The sequence below is a fragment of the Lycorma delicatula genome, chromosome 2, assembly GCF_047948215.1.
Source record: "Lycorma delicatula isolate Av1 chromosome 2, ASM4794821v1, whole genome shotgun sequence".
Taxonomy (NCBI): Eukaryota; Metazoa; Arthropoda; class Insecta; order Hemiptera; family Fulgoridae; genus Lycorma; species Lycorma delicatula.
The window spans coordinates 143,864,085-143,886,331 of NC_134456.1; the positions used below are offsets into that span (position 1 = coordinate 143,864,085).

Below are 22,247 nucleotides of genomic sequence, written 5' to 3' on the forward strand. Positions count from 1 at the left end.
CTCTGGGAGGGGGCCCGGGAACGACATACTCGGGCCTGGTTACCCCCTCCCTGGGATTATGGCAGGCAAAATAAAGATCAAAAGATCCGACCGGGGGAGCCGAACTGCCGTGCCGGATTTACTGCCGGTGGGTAGGGAGTGTCCCTTGAAGGACACTTCCCTGGGCTGCGCTTTACTTAATTGTACATGTCCAGTCCAGGGGTGTAGGGTGGACAAAAAGATAGCTGATTATCGAGAATATATCTTTAACTTTACAATTTTTTTTACAGTATCACTAAATATTAAATTTCAAAATAAATCAGTTTTCTTTAGAATCACTGTCAATTTTTTTAGAGGAAAAATATAAAATTTACAAATTCAATAATACGTATGTAACAACCACTACAACCAATTAATAACTTTAAAAATAATTATAAAGTTATCATTTAATGTGAAATTTAATGAAGGTTGTTTCCTTTACTATACTTATTTAGTTTTAAAATTATACGATAACAAAACTTTTTTTGCATGAAACCTATATCAGATAGTAATGAATAAATGAATTATTTATAAATAATTTTAACCTATCCCTTTATGATAATTTCAGAACTTCATCAATGTCAATAGAAATTTAAGGTAGGAACATCGAAATAATATTGTGTACTTTGATTAAATATTTGAAATGAAGAAAAAGATCATTCAAATTTTGATCTAGCCCACAAAATCACAAACTTACAGATACCTGACCGTAACAAGATACAGGATTCCTCATTAAAATTTCCTTCTTTTTCTTAAATGGATCTCGAGTAACTCTTCGAACTTTGGTACTAAAATTCTTAAAATTTTGAAATTTTTTTTTAAGTCTTCTGCAAGTTAAAGACTTAAAGAAATATTTAAAGAAGCAAGTTGAAACTTATCTCTTGAAAGAGATAATTCGGTCAGTTATATCTGTGAAGCTCCGAGCAACTCCGGTGCTGTAAAAGTAGTTTTTTAACAACAGTCATATTTGTGTTAATAAAAATATTCTGAAATATACGATTAGTAGTGGTTACTTATTTTTTCACCCACACATACATATTTGTCCAATCTGAATAAACGCATATTTTTTATCTTCATTTCATCAGACTGAGCAATTTCTTAAGTTCTAAAATCTTTACTCAAAAAACCCAAACATCTGTATGAAATTTCAGATGTTTTTAATTTTCCCAAATTAAACAAACTTCAACAAAAAAAAAGTTAAACTCTAAAATTCATCCCCGGTTTCTTAATATTTTTTTTTTAAATTATCCATCTGATATTTAAATCTTATTTCCACTTATCAATTGTACTGTGACACCATTTTATCGTGAACATCATGATACTATACACTATAATTCCATTATGGACAATAATACAGATACTCACATTTGATTTGATTTGATTTGATTTGATTTGATTCGATTTATGGAATGTAGTTATGAACAGCTGGTAATATCTTACAGTAAGTGTTAGAAATGTCCACCACTTACCTGAAGCTTTCGTACCATATTTCTTGATACCCTTCGTAGAACATCAGGGCTAATGTAATTTATCTAAAAAAATACGGTGCGAAGGGTTCGGACCTGCTTTCAGGAAAATGGTGGACATTTAAACACTTATTGTAAGACATTACCACCAGTTGTGCATAACTATATTCCATAAATCAATCAAATATGAGTATCTCTGTATTATAGTCCGTAGTAGAATTATAAAATACAGTATCATGATGTGCACGATAATAAAATGCTCTCATTTTATAATATCTGTAACTTTTCAAAGATTTGCGTATTTTCTAATAAGGTTAACTTAATAATTCGCTTCATGGTAAGGTTAAAAATAAAATTCATACGAAGTCTTATTTTATTCCCCATTCTTTTTTAAACTAATCTATATTATTTCATTTAATTATTCAAATTTATCTTCAAAATACAGAAGAAAAATTACATTTTGATTTTCATCTATTTTTAACCTTCTTTAACCGACTGTTTTTTTAAATATCGACAGTTAGTTATATAAGTAAGTAAATTAGTGTTTTAGTAATTATCGGTTTTCTTATTAAAAAAAAAGATGCTCAAAAAGAAAATTTGTACAATAATTAAATACAAATAACCGTTGTTACGGCAGAGATTATGTGAAATTTAAAATAGAAATACTCTTAAACTTAAAATGCTACATGAATTGCAGGCAAAATAGTATTGTAATCACTACTTAATACTCATAATAAATGCATGACCCAGCTACTTTTTTCATCTGCTGTTTTAAGTGCCGAGGAGTAATTTTCTTGGAAGAGTAACCGAACATCAGCCGTATTAGCAAAATATTTGAAAAATTCTGTATTTACAGATTTCACTTGATCCGCAAATTGTTTTCTTTAATACAGTTATATATTTTTGTAGTTTATCAATAGGAAAATATTACAAATTTTAATTTTCAAATTCATTCCAAAAACGTCGTCAAAACTGGATGAGGATGATAGAAATAGATTAGTTATTGATTATATAGTAACTGTGTGAGGTCGAGTAAGCTAAAACGTAGCCAGTAAATAATAATTTTCTTTTGTTTTTCTTCAATTTATGATTTCATTTTTTTTATACATAAGGTTGATTAATGAAAGTTCAGTTTTTTAAAATTGCTCAGGTTGAAATAAAAAAGTTTACAAACTCATCGGCATAGAACTAAAGTAGAATCAGACCACCTTCAATTTGGAAAGTAGAACCTATTTTATCTATTCTCCTTCAGAGATATGTATTAATTTATCTACCCTTAGCTGAAAATCTAATAGTATAATAGTAATACGGTTCAAGTATCGAGGATTTTATTAATAAATATATACTTGGTGATTAGATTGTTCTTCGTAGAAGGAAGTCGTGTGCAGTAATTTTTAACTTTTTTATTTTATTACTCTTTTTATGTTACTAGAATGCATATGTAACTTACAAATAAGAACTGTTAATATAAGTCGAAACTAAAACCGATCCTTCTTGTCACCACACTTGAAATTTTCATTCTTGCTTCATACCTTACATACTAGCTAGAATATACTTTAGAAAAAACCTGTAAAAGTAAAACCATTTTGCCTACATGCTTGGCAAATAAAACTTTAAAACGTAGCCTACTTAGATTCCAAATCTCTTGACTAAGCGGTTGGCCTACAGTTGGATGTAACAGCAGTTTTTAACACACGTTGAAGAGATTGGTGGAGTTTATTCAATTTTTGTTTTTCCTGGCTCTTAAAAGACAAGAGTTTGTTTCTCGTTAATTTAGCTGAACTCAAGTCAAACATTTCCGAACTTGATAATTTGTACAAGTTCTACGCATCAAGAACAGGTTACAAGAAACGTTGCTCATCCGAAGATTTGACAGGAATATTACAATTTATTTCATTTATATTTGGAAGTTGTTTAAACAAACCATTTCAGCAAAGTTGAGCGAATAAAACTTCCATCCAAACGTGGCTGAAAGACTTTGATTGGTCTGTTTCCCAATAGACCATGCCGTCACCAATATTAAAAAAAAAAGATAATCGACATATTGTATACACATTTCGGCTATGTATGATTATTCTAAACTAGTCGTATTTCTTTAAATTTATATATTGCACGCTTATTATATTATTTATTATATATATTATTTTATTTTGCTTGTAAATAAGCTAATATTTCCTAACTTATATTTCTTTATCCCCTTTAAGTTCTGTTTCATGTTAAATTTTCTTGTTTAACTCGTAATATCAATAATTTTATCAAGTAGTAGAATGTAGTTTTTTAATCTACATTTTTATATGTATCAAGCCGTGTATTGTTAATATTAGTATAGTAAATAAGCTGGGAATAGTAATTAAAATTTAAATTCCACTGTTTATTAACAAGGAAAAATTTTAAAAACTGATGACAGAATTTAAAAAAAAAAAAAAAATTATTTTAGTTTAAAAAGTGATAAACAAGGTATTAAGTTAACATATTTCCCTAATAAGACTGCAGATCGTAAAAGTGTTGAAGTTAAATTAAATCTCTAACATTAAAAATGTTACACTACTAATTTATTTTTTTAATCTAAAAATTTATGGATAAAATAAGTGATTTAAAAAGAATACATTCTTCTTAGGAAAAACAAATACATTTTATTTTTTTCTAGGTAGAGTTTTACAGTTAAGAAGCTATATTCTAATAAACCACATTTTTCTACTACAAATTCGGGTTTTATAAATCAAAAATAAAATTTAGGATAAAATAATTTTAAATTAAATAATTATTGTAAAATTTATTATTTATTTAATAATTATTCATTTTATTAAAAATCTTGATAAAGTGGTATTCCTGTTATCGATTTTGGTTATTATCAAGAAAGAGAAAGCGCCATTATCGGGATGTACTGCGCTAAGGATTTTTAACGAACTCAATGACGTAGCCCAGCTATAACTCAATGTAGTGTTTGTATATTTTACTTCCAAACTTTTAAGCAGAATGGACTTAAGGAATATGTTGTTCAATTGACTGGATTAAAAAAAAGTAATTTAAAACTATTTTCTTTCAAAAACTACAAGAACGGTTTTATTTTGTTATTTTGGAACATAACCCATAAAATTATTTAATAGAAGGAAAATATTGTTAGTGCATTGTTAAAAATATTTCAATAAAATTGACAAAATTATAGGCTCAAACTAGTCTATTACAGTTTATGAAATATATTGTGGTTGGATTTTCAAGTACAGCTCAAGTTTTTCACCTTATTTGAATGGTACTAATTTCCGGGATTTAATAATTTTTTTTTTAAATTGTGAAATATTTTAAAGAAAATAAAAATGAAAAAAATTAGAAGTTTGATAATTGATGAGGATATCTCTTTTTTCTTCTTTTCATTACATCTTGGGATTAGGCTTGCGTCTGTTTCAAGCTTACAAACCAAATTTTCTTAACTAGGTATCAATATTTGAGGCTGAAATACTTAATAATGAGAATGAATTTAAACATAAAATATTAGTGTAGTACGATAATATTTTAAGTCTATACCGATTTTAAACAAGTATTTGTCATTAATAATACTGCTACCATCTGCGAGGTCGTCAAATTGACTTTTATCTTGTGGAGTTTCAGTTGACATTCTTCCAAAAGTTGCCGACACCGATTGTGGTTCTCTTACTCAAGCTGTAGGTATTTAAATCAGTAAATTTATCTGCATTGCGTAAATGATCAATCACGAGCAGCCCATAACTCTCAAAAATATCATCTTTACGCTTGGGTCCCACTGCACATATTAATATACAAAATGTATCTATTTTTGATTTACAACTAAATCTTCTAATGATACCACAAATCATTTGAAATTTATTTCTATTTTAATTAGATTTTAACCCATATCAAAATCTAATATCACACCCTAAATATGAAACTCAGTCTTTTGCTATAAGACTACGTTATTAAGTACGATCTTTGAGGAACATGATATTTACCCCTAAACGTTATAATTTTATTTCCAAATCTTGAAAATATAGTCAATATAAATATTAAATAATGAAGTTGATAAATCATTCTCGTATTACACCTTGATTAATAAACTTTTTTAAACATTCCGTATTTATAATTATCACATACCTCCTTTAGTGAATACTCGTAAATAATTGAAATTATCTTAATTAGATGAGGTGGACATCACTATATCTTAAATGTATACTCAAATTTACCAAAGAATACTGCGGTCAATTCTACCAATAGCCTTTTCTCCACCTATGAAGGCAATTTATATGTTTCTTGATTAAATTCCTCCCCTTTTCGATTATTCTTTTAATTACGAAAATATTGAACACGATTGACGAACTTGTAGGATTGGTCTGGTTATAGGATTAGTATGATGACCTTCAAACGGCTATACATTATTCTTGAATAAATTGATATCCTATATTCAAAAGATTAATATCACATAGTTTTTACAATCATTATTACCTTTCTTAAAAAGAGAAACAACTACCAGAATTTCACTGGTCAGGAATCGTAATTTTTTTTCAACATTCATTAATATGATCAGTAGCCTTAGCTTCAGAAGTAATCCACCATACTTAAACAATTCTGCATTAATGCCATCCGATCCTGTTAGCTTTTCTGTTCTTTGTACTTTTCAGGTCGCTGTCAAATTTATCCAGTGTTATCCAATTAACGGAACTACCATGATAAATCTTATCAAAATAACAGACTGCAGCTTGCGCAATACACCATATGTCTTTGTACGTATGATGTAATGAGCACCACTTTGTACGTCTTGAGTTTGTACATCTTTGAATATTTATTCTATTCTGTATCAGCTAAAACATTCAGAAAATCAGTGCTTTTTTCTTTTTTCAATAGTGTAACACCTTGTAAGCCTATATAATTGTCTATATGAACATAATTCTCTACCACGCTCACGAACTTTTCCCATGAATCCTAATGAGCTCGATTAACATTTTTTGCGCTATTTTCTTTTTAATTTATAATCATCCCAAGATTCCAGTATTCCTCTTCGAAGGAACTCAAGATAAGGTTTTCTCTTTTCTATGATGGCTTTTTCAGTTTCAAACGTTCACGCTTTCAAACCTTCTGTCTTGTTTTACTTTTCTCTTCTAGACCTTCGAATGGTATAGTTTCAATACATAATTTGATAATAATATTCTATGTCTTTGTTGTCAACTGTCGGAATTGAGGTTAACTTTTAAGATAATCTGTTCTAGTAAAGTTGGCGTATCATGAAGTTTAAAAATATCATCATCTTTATGCCCTTGGCCCGGTTGTGTCATTTTATCCACCTCGTTAAAATCATCAACTTATCCGTAAATAAATAATTACAATCCTCATTTCTTTTTAAACACTTAAATCCTATTCTTAATTCTTCATTTTTTCATTAACCAACGTATAACAAATTGCAGATATTAAGAACCTCGCATTCAGGTAAACGTATGGATGTCTTATTTCTGAAAGAAGTATCGATGAAGTTTTTAAAGAAAAGCAAACTGACCTGACTTAAGTACATTTTGATTAACCGTTATTTCTCCAAATATCCCTACAACATTCGAGGTCTGTACACTCCGACCCTCGCATTTAAATCTTCAGCAATTACAATGTGCTATGTCTTTTTAATTTTATTTCAGCAGTTTATCATAAAAAGCACACGTTTTTCCTTTCTTCCTTCTTCAGGAGTGTAAATTCATGTCACTTTCAGGTAACCTCTAGCTATTCTAGATGTAACTTTTATTATTTCTTCATTTCTATAAGTGTTTCAGACATTTTCTTCTAACATATCTCATTCATCAGGAATGTTACTCTAGCACTTTCTCGATGGTTTCATGGAACAAGCCCGCTATAAATAAATAAATTGTGCAATAATCCTCCAAATACGGTGTTCCTCTTAAGCTTTTCTTTGTTTCTGTTTTTTTTTTTAATTTCTATTAAGTATATTATTAGTTAATTCAAATTCTTTAGTCAAAAATCGCCTAACATTCCATATCATTAAATTTAGTTTATACATAACTACAAACTTCTTTGGTTTGTTTTTAGCATTCTGATTATTTTAACTTTTAATAAGTTCTATACTATTTTCGAGGCTGTTTATGAACTTGCTAGAAAAAGCAGGTTTGCAGGGGGGCGCTACGCCGGATAAGACCGGTGCGCTGGTGGGATTATTTCACTTGAAGGATTCGAACCTTCTCTAGGTTTCATTTGGAGACTCGTCACCTACTTACCTCCACGCTCTTCACCTTTAAAGAAAACTTATTCTTCTGCCACTTAGACAGTTGACCATTTGTCACCTAAAACATAGGCAAAGGTACTATGCAATCCGGAATCAAAAGGATCCAGAATGTTTCTCCTCTCCCTCCGCATTTTCCGCACTTGGGACCGGTTTTCGGCGGTGGTTTTTTTTCTTTATTGTTAAAGTTTGTTCCTGTAGAATTTGTCAAATCAACAATATAAATTTTTTAATATTTATATTTAACCCCCGACTTATTTCCTTTTAATAGGTAAATTGTTAGCTGGGCTGATAAAGGGATTCAAACTAATTTTTTGTAACCTATGAATCATGAAACAAATGTAGTTTTTAATTATTTTCTCAAGTAATGTGATGGGTAGTAGTAATAATAATGTGAACCAAGAACACAGGCTGTAGATTAGGCCAAGCGGTCCTACCCTTTCTGAAATTTGTTACACCCAAAGTATTAAGGAAAACATTTTTTACAATTTTATTTCAATGTTCTATTTTTTGCGTTTTTGTTTTTTTAATTCTATTTTTACATGTATTGTAATCTATGCAAATAAACTGCTCATGTAGAATCTTCTACAGCTATGCGGTTGAGCAATATTAAAATGGGCCGCATTCACAACAAATCGCAAATATTATTTTTGTTTCTCTTAGAAGTGGAAGAATACAACCTAAATTTATCACTACTAGAGGACTTTGTGAAAGTGGTAGCCATTTAACGTGCTATGACCGATTTTAAAGAGTAATTTTGATTACATCAACAATATACTAATCGTTTTGAAAAAGTAAATAAAACTTGTACACCACGTAATATTACTCTGGATGTGGGTACTCATTATGAAAATGTAGGATAGAAGCATCATCTTAATATTCCATAAGTATTGTTTTAAAAATTGATCCATCGTGCAAAATTATCGGATGCCTAAAACCAAGAAATAGACTACATAATTACGACAAAATTTTTACTAGCTTTATTACAAAGTTACGCTAATAATGAGGAGCTCTCCTCCGAGCCGCCGCCATCCACTCTATGTTACTTCTGAGGTGTAAGGACCAAAAAATATCGCACCTAACTATTCAGATATTAGATAATTTAAATTATCTTAACTAGAAACGACATCTTGAGCCATTGAAGGTTAATTTAATTAATACTTCTCTTGAAAGAAGTGTCAAGTAACCATACTGTTAGGCAAGGTAAAAATTAGAGAATAAATGAAGAATTATGATAGCTAATACTGATGCTAATTTGATTAAAATGTGTGGCAGTAATTGATGACGTTATATGAGATTAATATCTCCAAATTAGAGTTGAAAAGGGAACTAACAAACAGAGAACTGCTTCAAACCAGTCTATGGTGATGAAAAATTAAATTCAGTACAAAAAAAAATCATTGACGACTCAGGCTTAATTTTTTTTTTTCTTATTGCTGCTTTAGTTTATTTATTAATAAGTAATTCTTACTCCTTCCTAACAATTTTTTTAATTAACTTCATATTCTATATTACACACTTCATTTTTTAAAATTACGTAATAGATAATTATATATATATATATTTTATTTTTTTTATTTTAGTCATCGGAAGAATTTTCATTTTATTGAGAAAGCAATAGATGAAACTTTTAGCATAAATTAAATTAACATTTTTAATACATTACCATTTTTTTTTTTGCACTGTTCATGTTATTAATTTTTAAGTACATAAACACACTTGCAAATGTTGTAAGTGTATTCTATGTAGGATAAAATAATTAAACCTTTGTTGTTTTTTTTTTAAAAAAAAGACAAAATTTACATGACATTCAATAGATACAACATTTCCAGGCACCCCGTTCGAGGCTAGAATCGGCCCGCGCAAGACATTCTTTGCACTGTTGCCAGACCTCTCCCAGTCTGTGTAGAATAGAAGCAACAGTGCACATCAGAAGTTGGAGCTCCTTTCCCAAGGATGGTGGTTATTTGCTGACTGTGATGCTCAAAATTGCACTTTTTGGTGAGTTTGTGTATCAAGTAAATTTAATTTCTTTACTGTTTATCAGTTAAGGTACGTGTAATATAAATTACGATTAGTACTTTCAATGTTTAATTTATTTTACTTTTTGTTCGTTAATGGAAGCGTCTTATCAAACTGAAGGGCTGTAGGTTATACGTAATATACACATCAAAGAGCAAGTGAAGTAATGAAGCCTTACGATTGTGTGCAGTGTTCATTAATATTTTAGTGACTGGTTTATTTTAAGTATTTATTCATAATTTCTCTTTATGTTATTTAATGAAATTAGAATTTAAGAGAAAATATTTCTGCATACAACAATGTTTAAAAACTTGCTTTACCCTAAAAGGACCCCGAAAATAAACTGATGATAGATATTTTAAAAATATATTTAAAAAATACTTCCTTTTTGTAAAACAGTGAATCGCGGGACGGTTTAGATTATTGGTTATCGTTTTTCATAGTCACTTAAGTGAAAATAATTTTTGATCGTTATTTATTTACCTTCCGGTATGAAAATTTACGTGGATCCTTGTTTGTTAACAAATTTTTTTTTCTGTGGTTTTTGTTTCGTTTACGAGGTGAACGTGTTAAACTTAACGTACTTTTTACTTTACATGTATTACTATTATTAGCTAGTAACGGACGGTTCTATTCATTCCTTGTTAACGTCGAAGTTGCTAATTTGTTATTCTTATTTTAATATTTTCATTTTGGTGGTAACTAGTAGTTTGCTGAATGTTCTGTGCACTGCCCAGTGTAGGTAGTTAAAAAAATTGACTTACTGTATCTTCGTAATTTTTTTTGTGATTTAAAATAAAATATTTTTTTGTGGATACAATATGTTTTAAGCGTTTTCTTGAAATTAAGTAACTATCATAATGATAGTTTGGATAATTTTTTTTATTCCATATTAACTATTACATAAAATTGAAGTTTTCCAAAACAAATAATGGAATTTTTTTTATTAATCTTTTACTTGAAGTTTTTCCTGTTACTACATACAGTGAATGATTTTTGCCTGTAGAAATCTTGATTGTTAATGATGGCTGTTACTTTACATTAATTTATTTGCTAAGTGCATCCCAATGATATAATTTGTTCATTATCATTATTTAATGTTAACTGTGTTTCTTTCTGTTTGTATTTTTGCATAAAATATTTATCAATTTTTCATTTAATTTTATTCCATGCTTTTGAATTCTAACCATTTAATTAAAGTTTTTATAACTGCTGTGAACTTAAAAACAAAAAAAGATTCACTACCATCTAACATTTTGTTACAAAACATTATCACCCATCAGAAATCGGTTTATTGTGATCAATTATATTTGATTGATTATGACAAACTTTTTTATAATTTAAGATTATTAAAAACTGATATTGTAGTTGTTCCATTTTTTTAGTTTCATAGATTTTTTTATTTTAAGAAGGAAATTTTGTATTTGAAAGAACAAAAAGAACCCATGAAATGCAAAATTGTATTCAAAATTAATAAATTGTGCTTTATATTGTAGTGAAACTAATATAATCCTTTTACTCAAAGCCTGGTGCTTTTACATAATTGAGGACTTTTAAAAGAAAATGTACATACAGTGTAATATTTCAATAAGAAACAAAACTAATGACATTTAATATTGATTCAGAGCCCTTGTTAATTTAATGAGTGACATATTATTATTATTACATAAGGGCTTGAGAAAAGGTTAGGTTAAAATTTCTATACCATCCATCTAATTAGACAGATTAGCTAAACCATTTTTATTTATAAAAGATGTTACAGGAAGTTTTTATAAATGGTAAGGAATAGTTTACCTTTGCTACCAGAAACTTACAGCTTAGATTGTTATTGGAAGTAAAAGGAATGTGAAACATAAATTGGTTTTTTTTTAATGCGTTAATTTTAGTACTTTTAATGTGTAGTTTAAAGATTTGTGTTTTCTTTTGAAATTGAATATAAAAGAGGGTTAATACCATCAAAAGTTTAGCTTAATGTAAATGGAAGTAGTGCAGTAGTATTGTAGTCTGAGGATTGCCTACCACCACTTCTTCAAATGTGTACAATATTTTTATCTTTATTGGTTTTGTTGTACATTAAGTTTTAAAATGTTTTCTCAGCAAGTACGTTAACGTTTTCAATATTATACTATTTTAGCAATTTACATGTCTAAATAATTTATCTATTTCATTTTTCTATAATTTGGTATTACAAAAATCTAAAATAATGATTTATCCTCAGTAATGAAATCAATTAATTTGAGAACCATTCACATAAAAAAATGTCAGTGAAGTTATTTATTTTGATAATATTGTTGTAATCTTCAAAATAGGACAGATATGTTGCTATATAATAACTAGGTTAAATGTTTTGATAGAGGTAGTTGCGCAACAAGAAGGATTATTTACCACACAATTTCTTTTAATGTGCATCCTATATGAATCTTCGGTTTTAGTGTAACATTATGCTAAAAAATGACCCCTCACAAAAGAAAAAAATATCTTTTTTCTTTTCCAAAGTCTTCAGAATATTTCATAAATATAGTTTGGTTTGGAACTGGTTGATTGATTCAAGTAGGAATTTCACAGTAGATTTTAGGAATTCAGTTTTCATTGTGTTAGTAAAATGGTGTGTTTAATATTAGTAACAAATATTAAGTATGTATCCATGGAGTTATTTTCTGTTAAATCTTCCTGTTAGAGCCATTTAATTCGTATAATTATTGATAAAATTAGTAGTTTTATGTGATACGACTATAATAAAAAAATTCATATAATAGTGATACCAAATTTAAATTTATGAATACTAAATTGTTTACAGTTTATGAAAGCATATTGAAAGTTTATTGAAGCATATTTACCTGCTATGTGAAAGTGGTTAAGTTTTCAAAATTGTTAACTTGCTTTATTGCCAACATTCTTTTAAAGTAGTTGTATATTGTAAAATAGATTACGTAATTTACAAAGGAGGTAACAGATTTGTATAATTAATTGAAGTTTGATGAAATAGTTGAATCATTAACTTAACTTAACAAGCGAGAGAAATTGTTTCAACTATGATTTAGATAAATATATAAAAATTTCCTTACTGAGTGTATACAATTCATGTAATGCATTGTTTCTTTTCAAAGAGAAATAAATTATTTTTTAGCTTTATGCTACTTGTTCCATTCTTTCTGGCTGTGAAGTACTTTAGATAGTTCATCAGCCAGCATTACTTTCATAAAAAACTAATAGTTTTCATTGTATGCCCCAGTCCTGTAGTGTAAATTACTTAGGTTGAATATTACGTGCTTTAATATAAACTTTGTCTACTGATAGGCAAAGTAGTACAATGGACTCTGTGAAGAGGGCAATAAAAAACTTTTTCACTTTTTTGTTGTACACTAACAGGGATGGCTATTCTTAAGAGTGAATATGCTGTTATAGAAAGTGATGTAGGGCTTACGGAAAGTATCCACAATTGATCTCCATGCAGTAATTGTTTGTAATAACCATATAAATAGTATAGTCCTCAATAAAAAATTAAAAATTTATTCTATTTTTACATGATTAATATTTCTTTATTTTTTTATTATAATTTTTTTTGTATGTATATTTTCTTCTGCTTACAAGTGTATTCTTGTAAAATGTTAACCTTAGCTTTACAGTACCTGTTTCATTAAAAAAAATATTGTTTTTTCCATCACTGTTGTTACTAGTAACAGTTGTGTATACTTTTTCATTCTGTTATTAAAATTATAGCTTAATTAAATTATTACTTGACAGATAGTAGGTAAGGTTGAACAGTATATATTCATTGACTTTAGGAAATCTGCCTCAGTTTTTATATTGTTAAACAGAACTTTAGGAATTATTTCCTATAACTCTTTTAACATAAGATAGTGCTGCTTTTGAACATAATTATACATTGAATAAACTTACCAAAAAGATCAGCAATACACCTTTTTGAAAAAGTTAAGTTAAGGAAATGAATGAATTCTTAGGCTACAATTTACAAAATTGCATCCTTAATTAAGAGGGCTACTGTACTTGAATTATTGTCGAAGTCGCATGAAATTTCAATATTGCCTTTGAGAAATTTATTTTGAAGAATGTACAACATAAATCGGACATTTAAAAGAACTCAAAACCATTGTTCTTAGATCTTTGGGTTTTTTACATGCTTTTAGTACAGTTGTTGGGATACAGGTAAGACATGTATGCCTAAAGTTTAGAGCATTAGTAAAATCTCAGAGGCTTTAGTGGTGATTGGATTACGGTTGAGCACCAGGTAAATGGCACTTGAAGATATTTTATCTCACCAATAGCAACATTACTTCAGAATCCTATATTCTGATCTAGCCCAATTGTTTGCATATTTGCAGATAGTTTTGAAACTTCTCTACAGAAATGATGGGATTAGGTAATAATGACTTATAAATGTGTGTTATAAAGGCATAACCATAGTGTTCTCTATGTTATATCGTTTACAATTTTAGGCTTAATGACTGACTGACCAGCTCCTACAGATATTAAAGCTTTGTATATTTCTCATGCTAGTTTTCAAATTACCTTCTTTTTTGTTAACACCAGTGTACCTCTCCACTGTGAAGAAATTGGTATTTCATTGTCACACATATTTAGCCAACTGGTATTAAGGGGATACCTAATGGTAAAATCACCTTATGTTCCAACAGTTGTTTTTCATATATTTATTTGCCAACTGTTCAGATATGGTGTATTACACTGACTAAAACAGACTGAAAGTTGGTTAAAGTATACGTGTAGATTTTGTAAATATGTAGGTAAACTTTTGTACTCTAAAAGTGTGTTTGTATTTTGAGTTATAACTAGCACAAAAGTAAGGCGACACTTGTGTCAAGACTATCTTTACATAGTAATTAAAAAAACAGTCATTGCTCTTTTAATCACAGATTCTTATTGGTGTAAATAAAGAAACTTTAATTTGAGAATAAATTACCATTTTTTCTTAATTTTAAATAAAATCCATACATAAGAGCAGCAACCCTTAAAAAAAACTTTCCTGTAACAAGTTTTATTTACCAATTTTTATTTTGAACTTTTTGCTAGGTTGAATTCTGATCAAAAAATTGTTTGTTAAATAACCCTTAAAGGAAGATATTGAAAAAAAATTAAATTACTAAATTTATTTTCATCAAAAACTTATGTAATAAAAATCAAATTTTGATAACTATTACTAGAGAGGTAAATGGAAATTGATAAAAAATAAATAGTTGATTCTTTTTTCAGTCAAACAGTTCTGCACTACAGGAGTTACCTGTTTTTATGATGAATAGTTAATTGGATTTAAATCTGGTCATTTGAAATCATTGTGGTGTTGTAAAGTTGTTGCTTGGCAAATTTTCTTCAAATGTATAGCTGTCGAGCATTCTTTCAGATCTGAAGATAATTGTCAGTTGCTGCTTTAGCAATCCATAACTGAGAAAGGTTCTGCTAAAAAAATTTGTAGCAATCCGTAACTGAGAAAGGTTTTGTTAAAAAAGTTTGAAGCTTCTTTATTGGTAAATGTTCCAGGAGTTTATCCTTATTTAAATTGAGAAAAAAGTGTGCTGTGAAATTTAAATTTCAATAAAATTATTTTATATGTTTTTTTAATTATGTTACACAAATTATTGATATGTTTTTTTTTTTTTGCAGGTGCTGTAAAGGTGGACGGAAAAGACATTGTGCTTACATAGTTAATACAATGGTTTTACTTTCCTTTTTTTATGAATTGTATGGCACACATCAAAAACAAACTACAATAACAGAAAATTGTGATGTAAATACATAGATTTAAATTTTCAAGTGCTTCAAAAGCACGTTTAACGTGATCTGCTCATATATCTGTATATACAATTGTGAGATTTTTAATTATTTCCTGCTAACAAATTTATTTTAGAAATCTTTTCCGGTGGCATAAAATTTATTAAATTTTTTCTGACAGTTTATAATATAAATTTTTATAGTATTTAATTATTATTCTTTTTTTCGATGGGTGATTCATACATTAGTTCAAAATATGCTGAACATTCAAATATCACAGATATTGATGATAAATCTGATTGTTCACAAACGGAAAATTTCAAAAGCACAATCCATTGTGAAATCAGAGACTCAAGTTCAACTGAGTATTGTATAATAAATGACATTAAAACTAATATTTCTGGTGAAATATTTAAGAATGTTCCAATTCTGTGTAAATCTGTTGATGAAATCCATCCTATTCAAGATATAAATGTTGGTACTAGTGTTATAGAGATACCCAATACATCTTCTGAAGTTATTAAGGAATTTAATGTAAATATATCTAATGAACATGATAATCTAGAATTGCAGCAAGTAGTAGACAGTAATTCTAATAATAAAGTGGCCTTTGAAAGCCAAACCAATTCTAAATTTTCTGAAAATAAAGATTTTGGTGCATTTTCAAACTTCAGTTCACCAAATGTAATCTGTAATTATTCTTTATCATTAGGAAACAAAGAATATCAATGTTTTTCATCAAGTGATGTCAATTCATCGTATTTACTGAAAGAAAGTGTTGCAGCTGAAAAATCTTTTACTTCAGTTGACCATACTTATGATATTAAAAATGAAAATTTGAAAAAGACATCCAATGCTGAAGTTACAATAATTGAAAATAAATTTTTAAATTGTGAGTCTAGTTCAGTTAATGTTGATGAAATTAGTAAAATTAATAATAGCCATATTTCAGTTTCTGAGGTATCGAGTTTAAAAACCTCTTGTAATTCTGGGTCCAGTATTTCAGAAAATGGAGAAGAAAACAGTTACAAAAACTTTCATGATTTCAATGTTGTAAATAAATGTTTGAACAGTTTTAATACGAATGGAAAAGAGAGTTGTAAGGTATCTAATTCTGGGAAGTCAGAATTAATACAAGATTGTGAAATTGTCAGTATTGATTTGTTGAAAACTAATGGTGATACAGACATATGTACAAAGAATACAGAAAGTGATGAACTCATTTCTGTCAGTGAGCATGTACTGAGTGATTGTAGTGAGAGTGTTGGTTATTTAGATAAAAATTCTGTAAATGATAAAAACTGTTTTGGAAATTTAGATTCATTAAATTGTAGTAGTTTAGCAATAAGTGATAAACCAAATAATAGTATTTTGGAAAAGGACGGGAACAACTCAGCACCTGCACTTTACACCAATTCTGTGATATCATCGGAGTGTAATAGTGATGATTTTTCATTTGAATCTAAATCTTATGAGACTGAGATTTCATATGAAGTAAATACATCTTCTTGTACAGTAGTGAGTGAAAGTACCATGGGATCCAGTGAATCTTGTACTAAACAGGCTAATTATGCTTGCTCGGATTTAATTCCTGATGTGTTGGGAACTGAAAATGCTAGTTATCCTGATAGAGTGACTGTTGATGAGACATTACTCAGTGAATGCCCCACTGATAGATCAGATGGAAGTGACTCTGGTTTAGGATCAGATCTTTCCGAAGAAAGATTAGCTGTCAGAACAGATTCTTTATCCTCTGATGAGCTCAATGTAGTTACAAGTCAGGGGGAGAGTGAAGGAAGCAATGAATGGGAAGGCCCTAAAAGCTTGTCAGTTGTTGATTTCGGTTATATTTCCACAACAAAACCAGATCAGGGATTCCTTAGTGCTATGGATTTAGTTAAAACATCATCCATGAACGATATCATCGCAACACCTTCGACCAGTAAACAACCTCGTGTTATGAAAAGCAATCTGAAACGTCCAAGAACAGAAGGAGGAGAACCTGAAGAACCAGAGCTGAAGAAGTCAAAGAAATCAATTGCATTTGACAATGTGTCTGTGTTTTATTTCCCAAGAGCACAGGGATTCACTTGCGTTCCATCTCAGGTGAGTATGTAATTTTAATTGAATGTTTTATGTAATATTTATAGTATAAGTTAAAAGTAATGTCACAAAAATTAACATTAACATCAGTTTAGGGTCAAAACGTACTGGCAGTTGCAGTTTGTTCATAAGATTAGAAAAATTAAGATATTTGTTCGCCCAAGAGAAATAGGTTTCTGTCTAAAATTAAATATCGTGTTAGAAGTGGAGTAGGGGATTTTTAGTGATGAACTAATTGACCAGCTTTTGTTAGCCAAAATTATTATTTTTATAATAAGCTCAACAGAATTCAGAATATATTTTCACTTGAAAGAGTTTCCAATTACTTTTGAAAATCTCCCTTGGTGAAAGCTGTAAATGATTTTATTTTTCTTTATGTCTGGTTGATTTTCATGTAGGGAATGATCAAAAAGTATGTAATTTTTATTATAATTATATTTTTATTACTTTTAATTTTACCCTAAAATTATTCATATATTGTTAATTACAAAGCAAAGAACAAATACCTCTTCTTTTAATATATCTACTGTATTTTTAAACAAGATTGTGAGAAAGAGGAAATTTCACAAAAAAAAACAACATGATTGGTAGTTATCCAGTATCTGGATATTATGTCTAGCTAGAAAAAAGTTTGGTTACTTTATTTTATGGTGGTTTTGTAAGTTTCATGCTTTTTTTTTAATACATGAATTTGAACTTAATGAGAAGTTATGAAAAGAGAAATAGTACATTGAAGTTGCTGCTAAAGGAATAGCTTTTGTAAAACTCAGATGAAATCAGTTTAGCATTTCCTTACATATAATATTAACCTGTAATTGTAAGTCTTATAACTCTGACGGTAAGAAAGAAAACCCTCATTTTTGTAATCTACTTAATCAGTCTTTGTTATTTTTTCTACACAGGAGTCCATCGCCTGAAAGGAGTAATTTATAGATGAATACTATTAAACTGTACATTTTAAAACATTAAGATTAAATCCTTTTTGTACAATATAAAGTTAATTAAATGTTGTCACATTTTTTGTTGAAATGTTTGTGTTAGTCTCATATTTTATTATTGTATTACAGAAATTTAAGTAGGTTATTATAAGTTACATTATTAATAGATTTTTTCTTATTTTCATTTGACTTCCACTTTTCTCTTAACTATAGGATAATTTTCCTAAACTAGGGGAAAATTTAGTTTTGAGAACATATTTGTGACAAATTGTAACAAAATTTCAATAAATACTGGAGTAGACATAATTAAACAATCCAAAAATCGCTTGTTTCAAAGATTTTTCTAAATGAATCCAATTGTTTTTTTTTATTTTGAGTACTTTATTCTCAATATAATGTACCGTTAGTTCTTCAGTTTATATATTTTTTTAATATAAAAATGCACAGAATAAATGGAAATATCTAACAGTTGGTGCTAAATAAAACTGAAACAACTTTTCTTTTTTTTATTGATAGAGTGTTAAACATATGCCTATTTTTTTATGAACATATGTTTGAGTTAAGGAGGAAAGAAGAGATCAAGTAACACAGTTTTCCTAGTAAGTTTTGCTATTATTTTGTTATAATTTGTGACTATGGCTGCCCCACTTTAAATACATGTGTCTCATTTAGGTTGTCTACAACTGTTTAGTTATGGCAACTTAAAGATAGCTTCGGTTTTCTGGATGATTAAATGTTATAAAAAATTATTCATCCATTATTACTCTGAAAATTTAATCTGCCAGGATGTTCCAGAATCAGTTTTTACTGTAATTTCATAAATGATGTGTGAGATTTTGATAACCATTTTCTTTCATTTATGATATGTACATTACATTTGTTGCTGATGATGTGTTTCCTTGAGTTTTTTTTTTTTGTCTTCAGTCACTTGACTGGTTTGATGCAGCTCTCCAAGATTCCCTATCTAGTGCTAGTCGTTTCATTTCAGTATACCCTCTACATCCTACATCCCTAACAATTTGTTTTACATATTCCAAACATGGCCTGCCTACACAATTTTTCCCTTCTACCTGTCCTTCCAAAATTAAAGCGACTATTCCAGGATGCCTTAGTATGTGGCCTATAAGTCTGTCTCTTCTTTTAACTATATTTTTCCAAATGCTTCTTTCTTCATCTATTTGCCGCAATACCTCCTCATTTGTCACTTTATCCACCCATCTGATTTTTAACATTCTCCTATAGCACCACATTTCAAAAGCTTCTAACCTTTTCTTCTCAGATACTCCGATTGTCCAAGTTTCACTTCCATATATAAAGCGACACCCCAAACATACACTTTCAAAAATCTTTTCCTGACATTTAAATTAATTTTTGATGTAAACAACTTATATTTCTTACTGAAGGCTCGTTTAGCTTGTGCTATTCGGCATTTTATATCGCTCCTGCTTCGTCCATCTTTAGTAATTCTACTTCCCAAATAACAAAATTCTTCTACCTCCATAATCTTTTCTCCTCCTATTTTCACATTCAGTGGTCCATCTTTGTTATTTCTACTACATTTCATTACTTTTGTTTTGTTCTTGTTTATTTTCATGCGATAGTTCTTGCGTAGGACTTCATCTACGCCGTTCATTGTTTCTTCTAAATCCTTTTTATTCTCGGCTAGAATTACTATATCATCAGCAAATCGTAGCATCTTTATCTTTTCACCTTGTACTGTTACTCCGAATCTAAATTGTTCTTTAACATCATTAACTGCTAGTTCCATGTAAAGATTAAAAAGTAACGGAGATAGAGAACATCCTTGTCGGACTCCCTTTCTTATTATGGCTTCTTTCTTATGTTCTTCAATTGCTACTGTTGCTGTTTGGTTCCTGTACATGTTAGCAATTGTTCTTCTATCTCTGTATTTGAACCCTAATTTTTTTAAAATGCTGAACATTTTATTCCAGTCTACGTTATCGAATGCCTTTTCTAGGTCTATAAACGCCAAGTATGTTGGTTTGTTTTTCTTTAATCTTCCTTCTACTATTAATCTGAGGCCTAAAATTGCTTCCCGTGTCCCTATACTTTTCCTGAAACCAAATTGGTCTTCTCCTAACACTTCCTCCACTCTCCTCTCAATTCTTCTGTATAGAATTCTAGTTAAGATTTTTGATGCATGACTAGTTAAACTAATTGTTCTGTATTCTTCACATTTATCTGCCCCTGATTTCTTTGGTATCATTACTATAACACTTTTTTTGAAGTCTGACGGAAATTCCCCTTTTTCATAAATATTACACACCAGTTTGTACAATCTATCAATCGCCTCCTCCCCTGCACTGCGCAGTAATTCTACAGGTATTCCGTCTATTCCAGGAGCCTTTCTGCCATTTAAATCTTTTAATGCTCTCTTAAATTCAGATCTCAGTATTGTTTCTCCCATTTCATCCTCCTCAACTTCCTCTTCTTCCTCTATAAAACCATTTTCTAATTCATTTCCTCCGTATAACTCTTCAATATATTCCACCCATCTATCGACTTTACCTTTCGTATTATATATAGGTGTACCATCTTTGTTTAACACATTATTAGATTTTAATTTATGTACCCCAAAATTTTCCTTAACTTTCCTGTATGCTCCGTCTATTTTACCAATGTTCATTTCTCTTTCCACTTCTGAACACTTTTCTTTAATCCACTCTTCTTTCGCCAGTTTGCACTTCGTGTTTATAGCATTTCTTAATTGCCGATAGTTCCTTTTACTTTCTTCATCACTAGCATTCTTATATTTTCTACGTTCATCCATCAGCTGCAATATATCGTCTGAAACCCAAGGTTTTCTACCAGTTCTCTTTATTCCGCCTAAGTTCGCTTCTGCTGATTTAAGAATTTCCTTTTTAACATTCTCCCATTCTTCTTCTACATTTTCTATCTTATCTTTTTTACTCAGACCTGTAGCGATGTCCTCCTCAAAAATCTTCTTTACCTCCTCTTCCTCAAGCTTCTCTAAATTCCACCGATTCATCTGACACCTTTTCTTCAGGTTTTTAAACCCCAATCTACATTTCATTATCACCAAATTATGGTCGCTATCAATGTCTGCTCCAGGGTAAGTTTTGCAGTCAACGAGTTGATTTCTAAATCTTTGCTTAACCATGATATAATCTATCTGATACCTTCCAGTATCGCCTGGCTTTTTCCAAGTGTATATTCTTCTATTATGATTTTTAAATTGGGTGTTGGCAATTACTAAATTATACTTCGTTCAAAACTCTATAAGTCGGTCCCCTCTTTCATTCCTTTTGCCCAGCCCGTATTCACCCACTATATTTCCTTCCTTGCCTTTTCCAATGCTTGCATTCCAATCTCCAACTATTATTCAATTTTCATCTCCTTTAACGTGTTTAATTGCTTCATCAATCTCTTCGTATACACATTCTACCTCATCATCATCATGGGCGCTTGTAGGCATATAGACGTTAACAATCATTGTCGGTTTAGGTTTTGAATTTATCCTTATTACAATGACTCTATCGCTATGCGTCTTGAAATACTCCACTCTCCTCCCTATTTTCTTGTTCATCACGAAACCTACTCCTGCCTGCCCATTATTTGACGCTGAGTTAATTACTCTAAAGTCACCCGACCAAAAGTCGCCTTCCTCTTCCCACCGAACCTCACTAATTCCTACTATATCCACGTTTACCCTATCCATTTCCCTTTTTAAATTCTCTAGCCTACCAA

The 22,247-nt window shown here is 29.6% G+C and overlaps 1 protein-coding gene across 1 annotated transcript in view; it reads left to right on the forward strand.

Moving 5' to 3' along the window:
* Window positions 1-9,563: 9,563 nt before the first annotated feature.
* Window positions 9,564-22,247, forward strand: part of Axud1 (AXIN1 up-regulated 1) — a 38,613-nt gene continuing 25,929 nt past the window's right edge. The window contains exons 1-2 of the mRNA XM_075356397.1: window positions 9,564-9,711; window positions 15,370-17,583. Coding sequence (XP_075212512.1) covers window positions 15,706-17,583 — 1,878 coding nt within the window. The 5' untranslated portion in view covers window positions 9,564-9,711; window positions 15,370-15,705. The remainder of the gene's footprint in view (window positions 9,712-15,369; window positions 17,584-22,247) is intronic.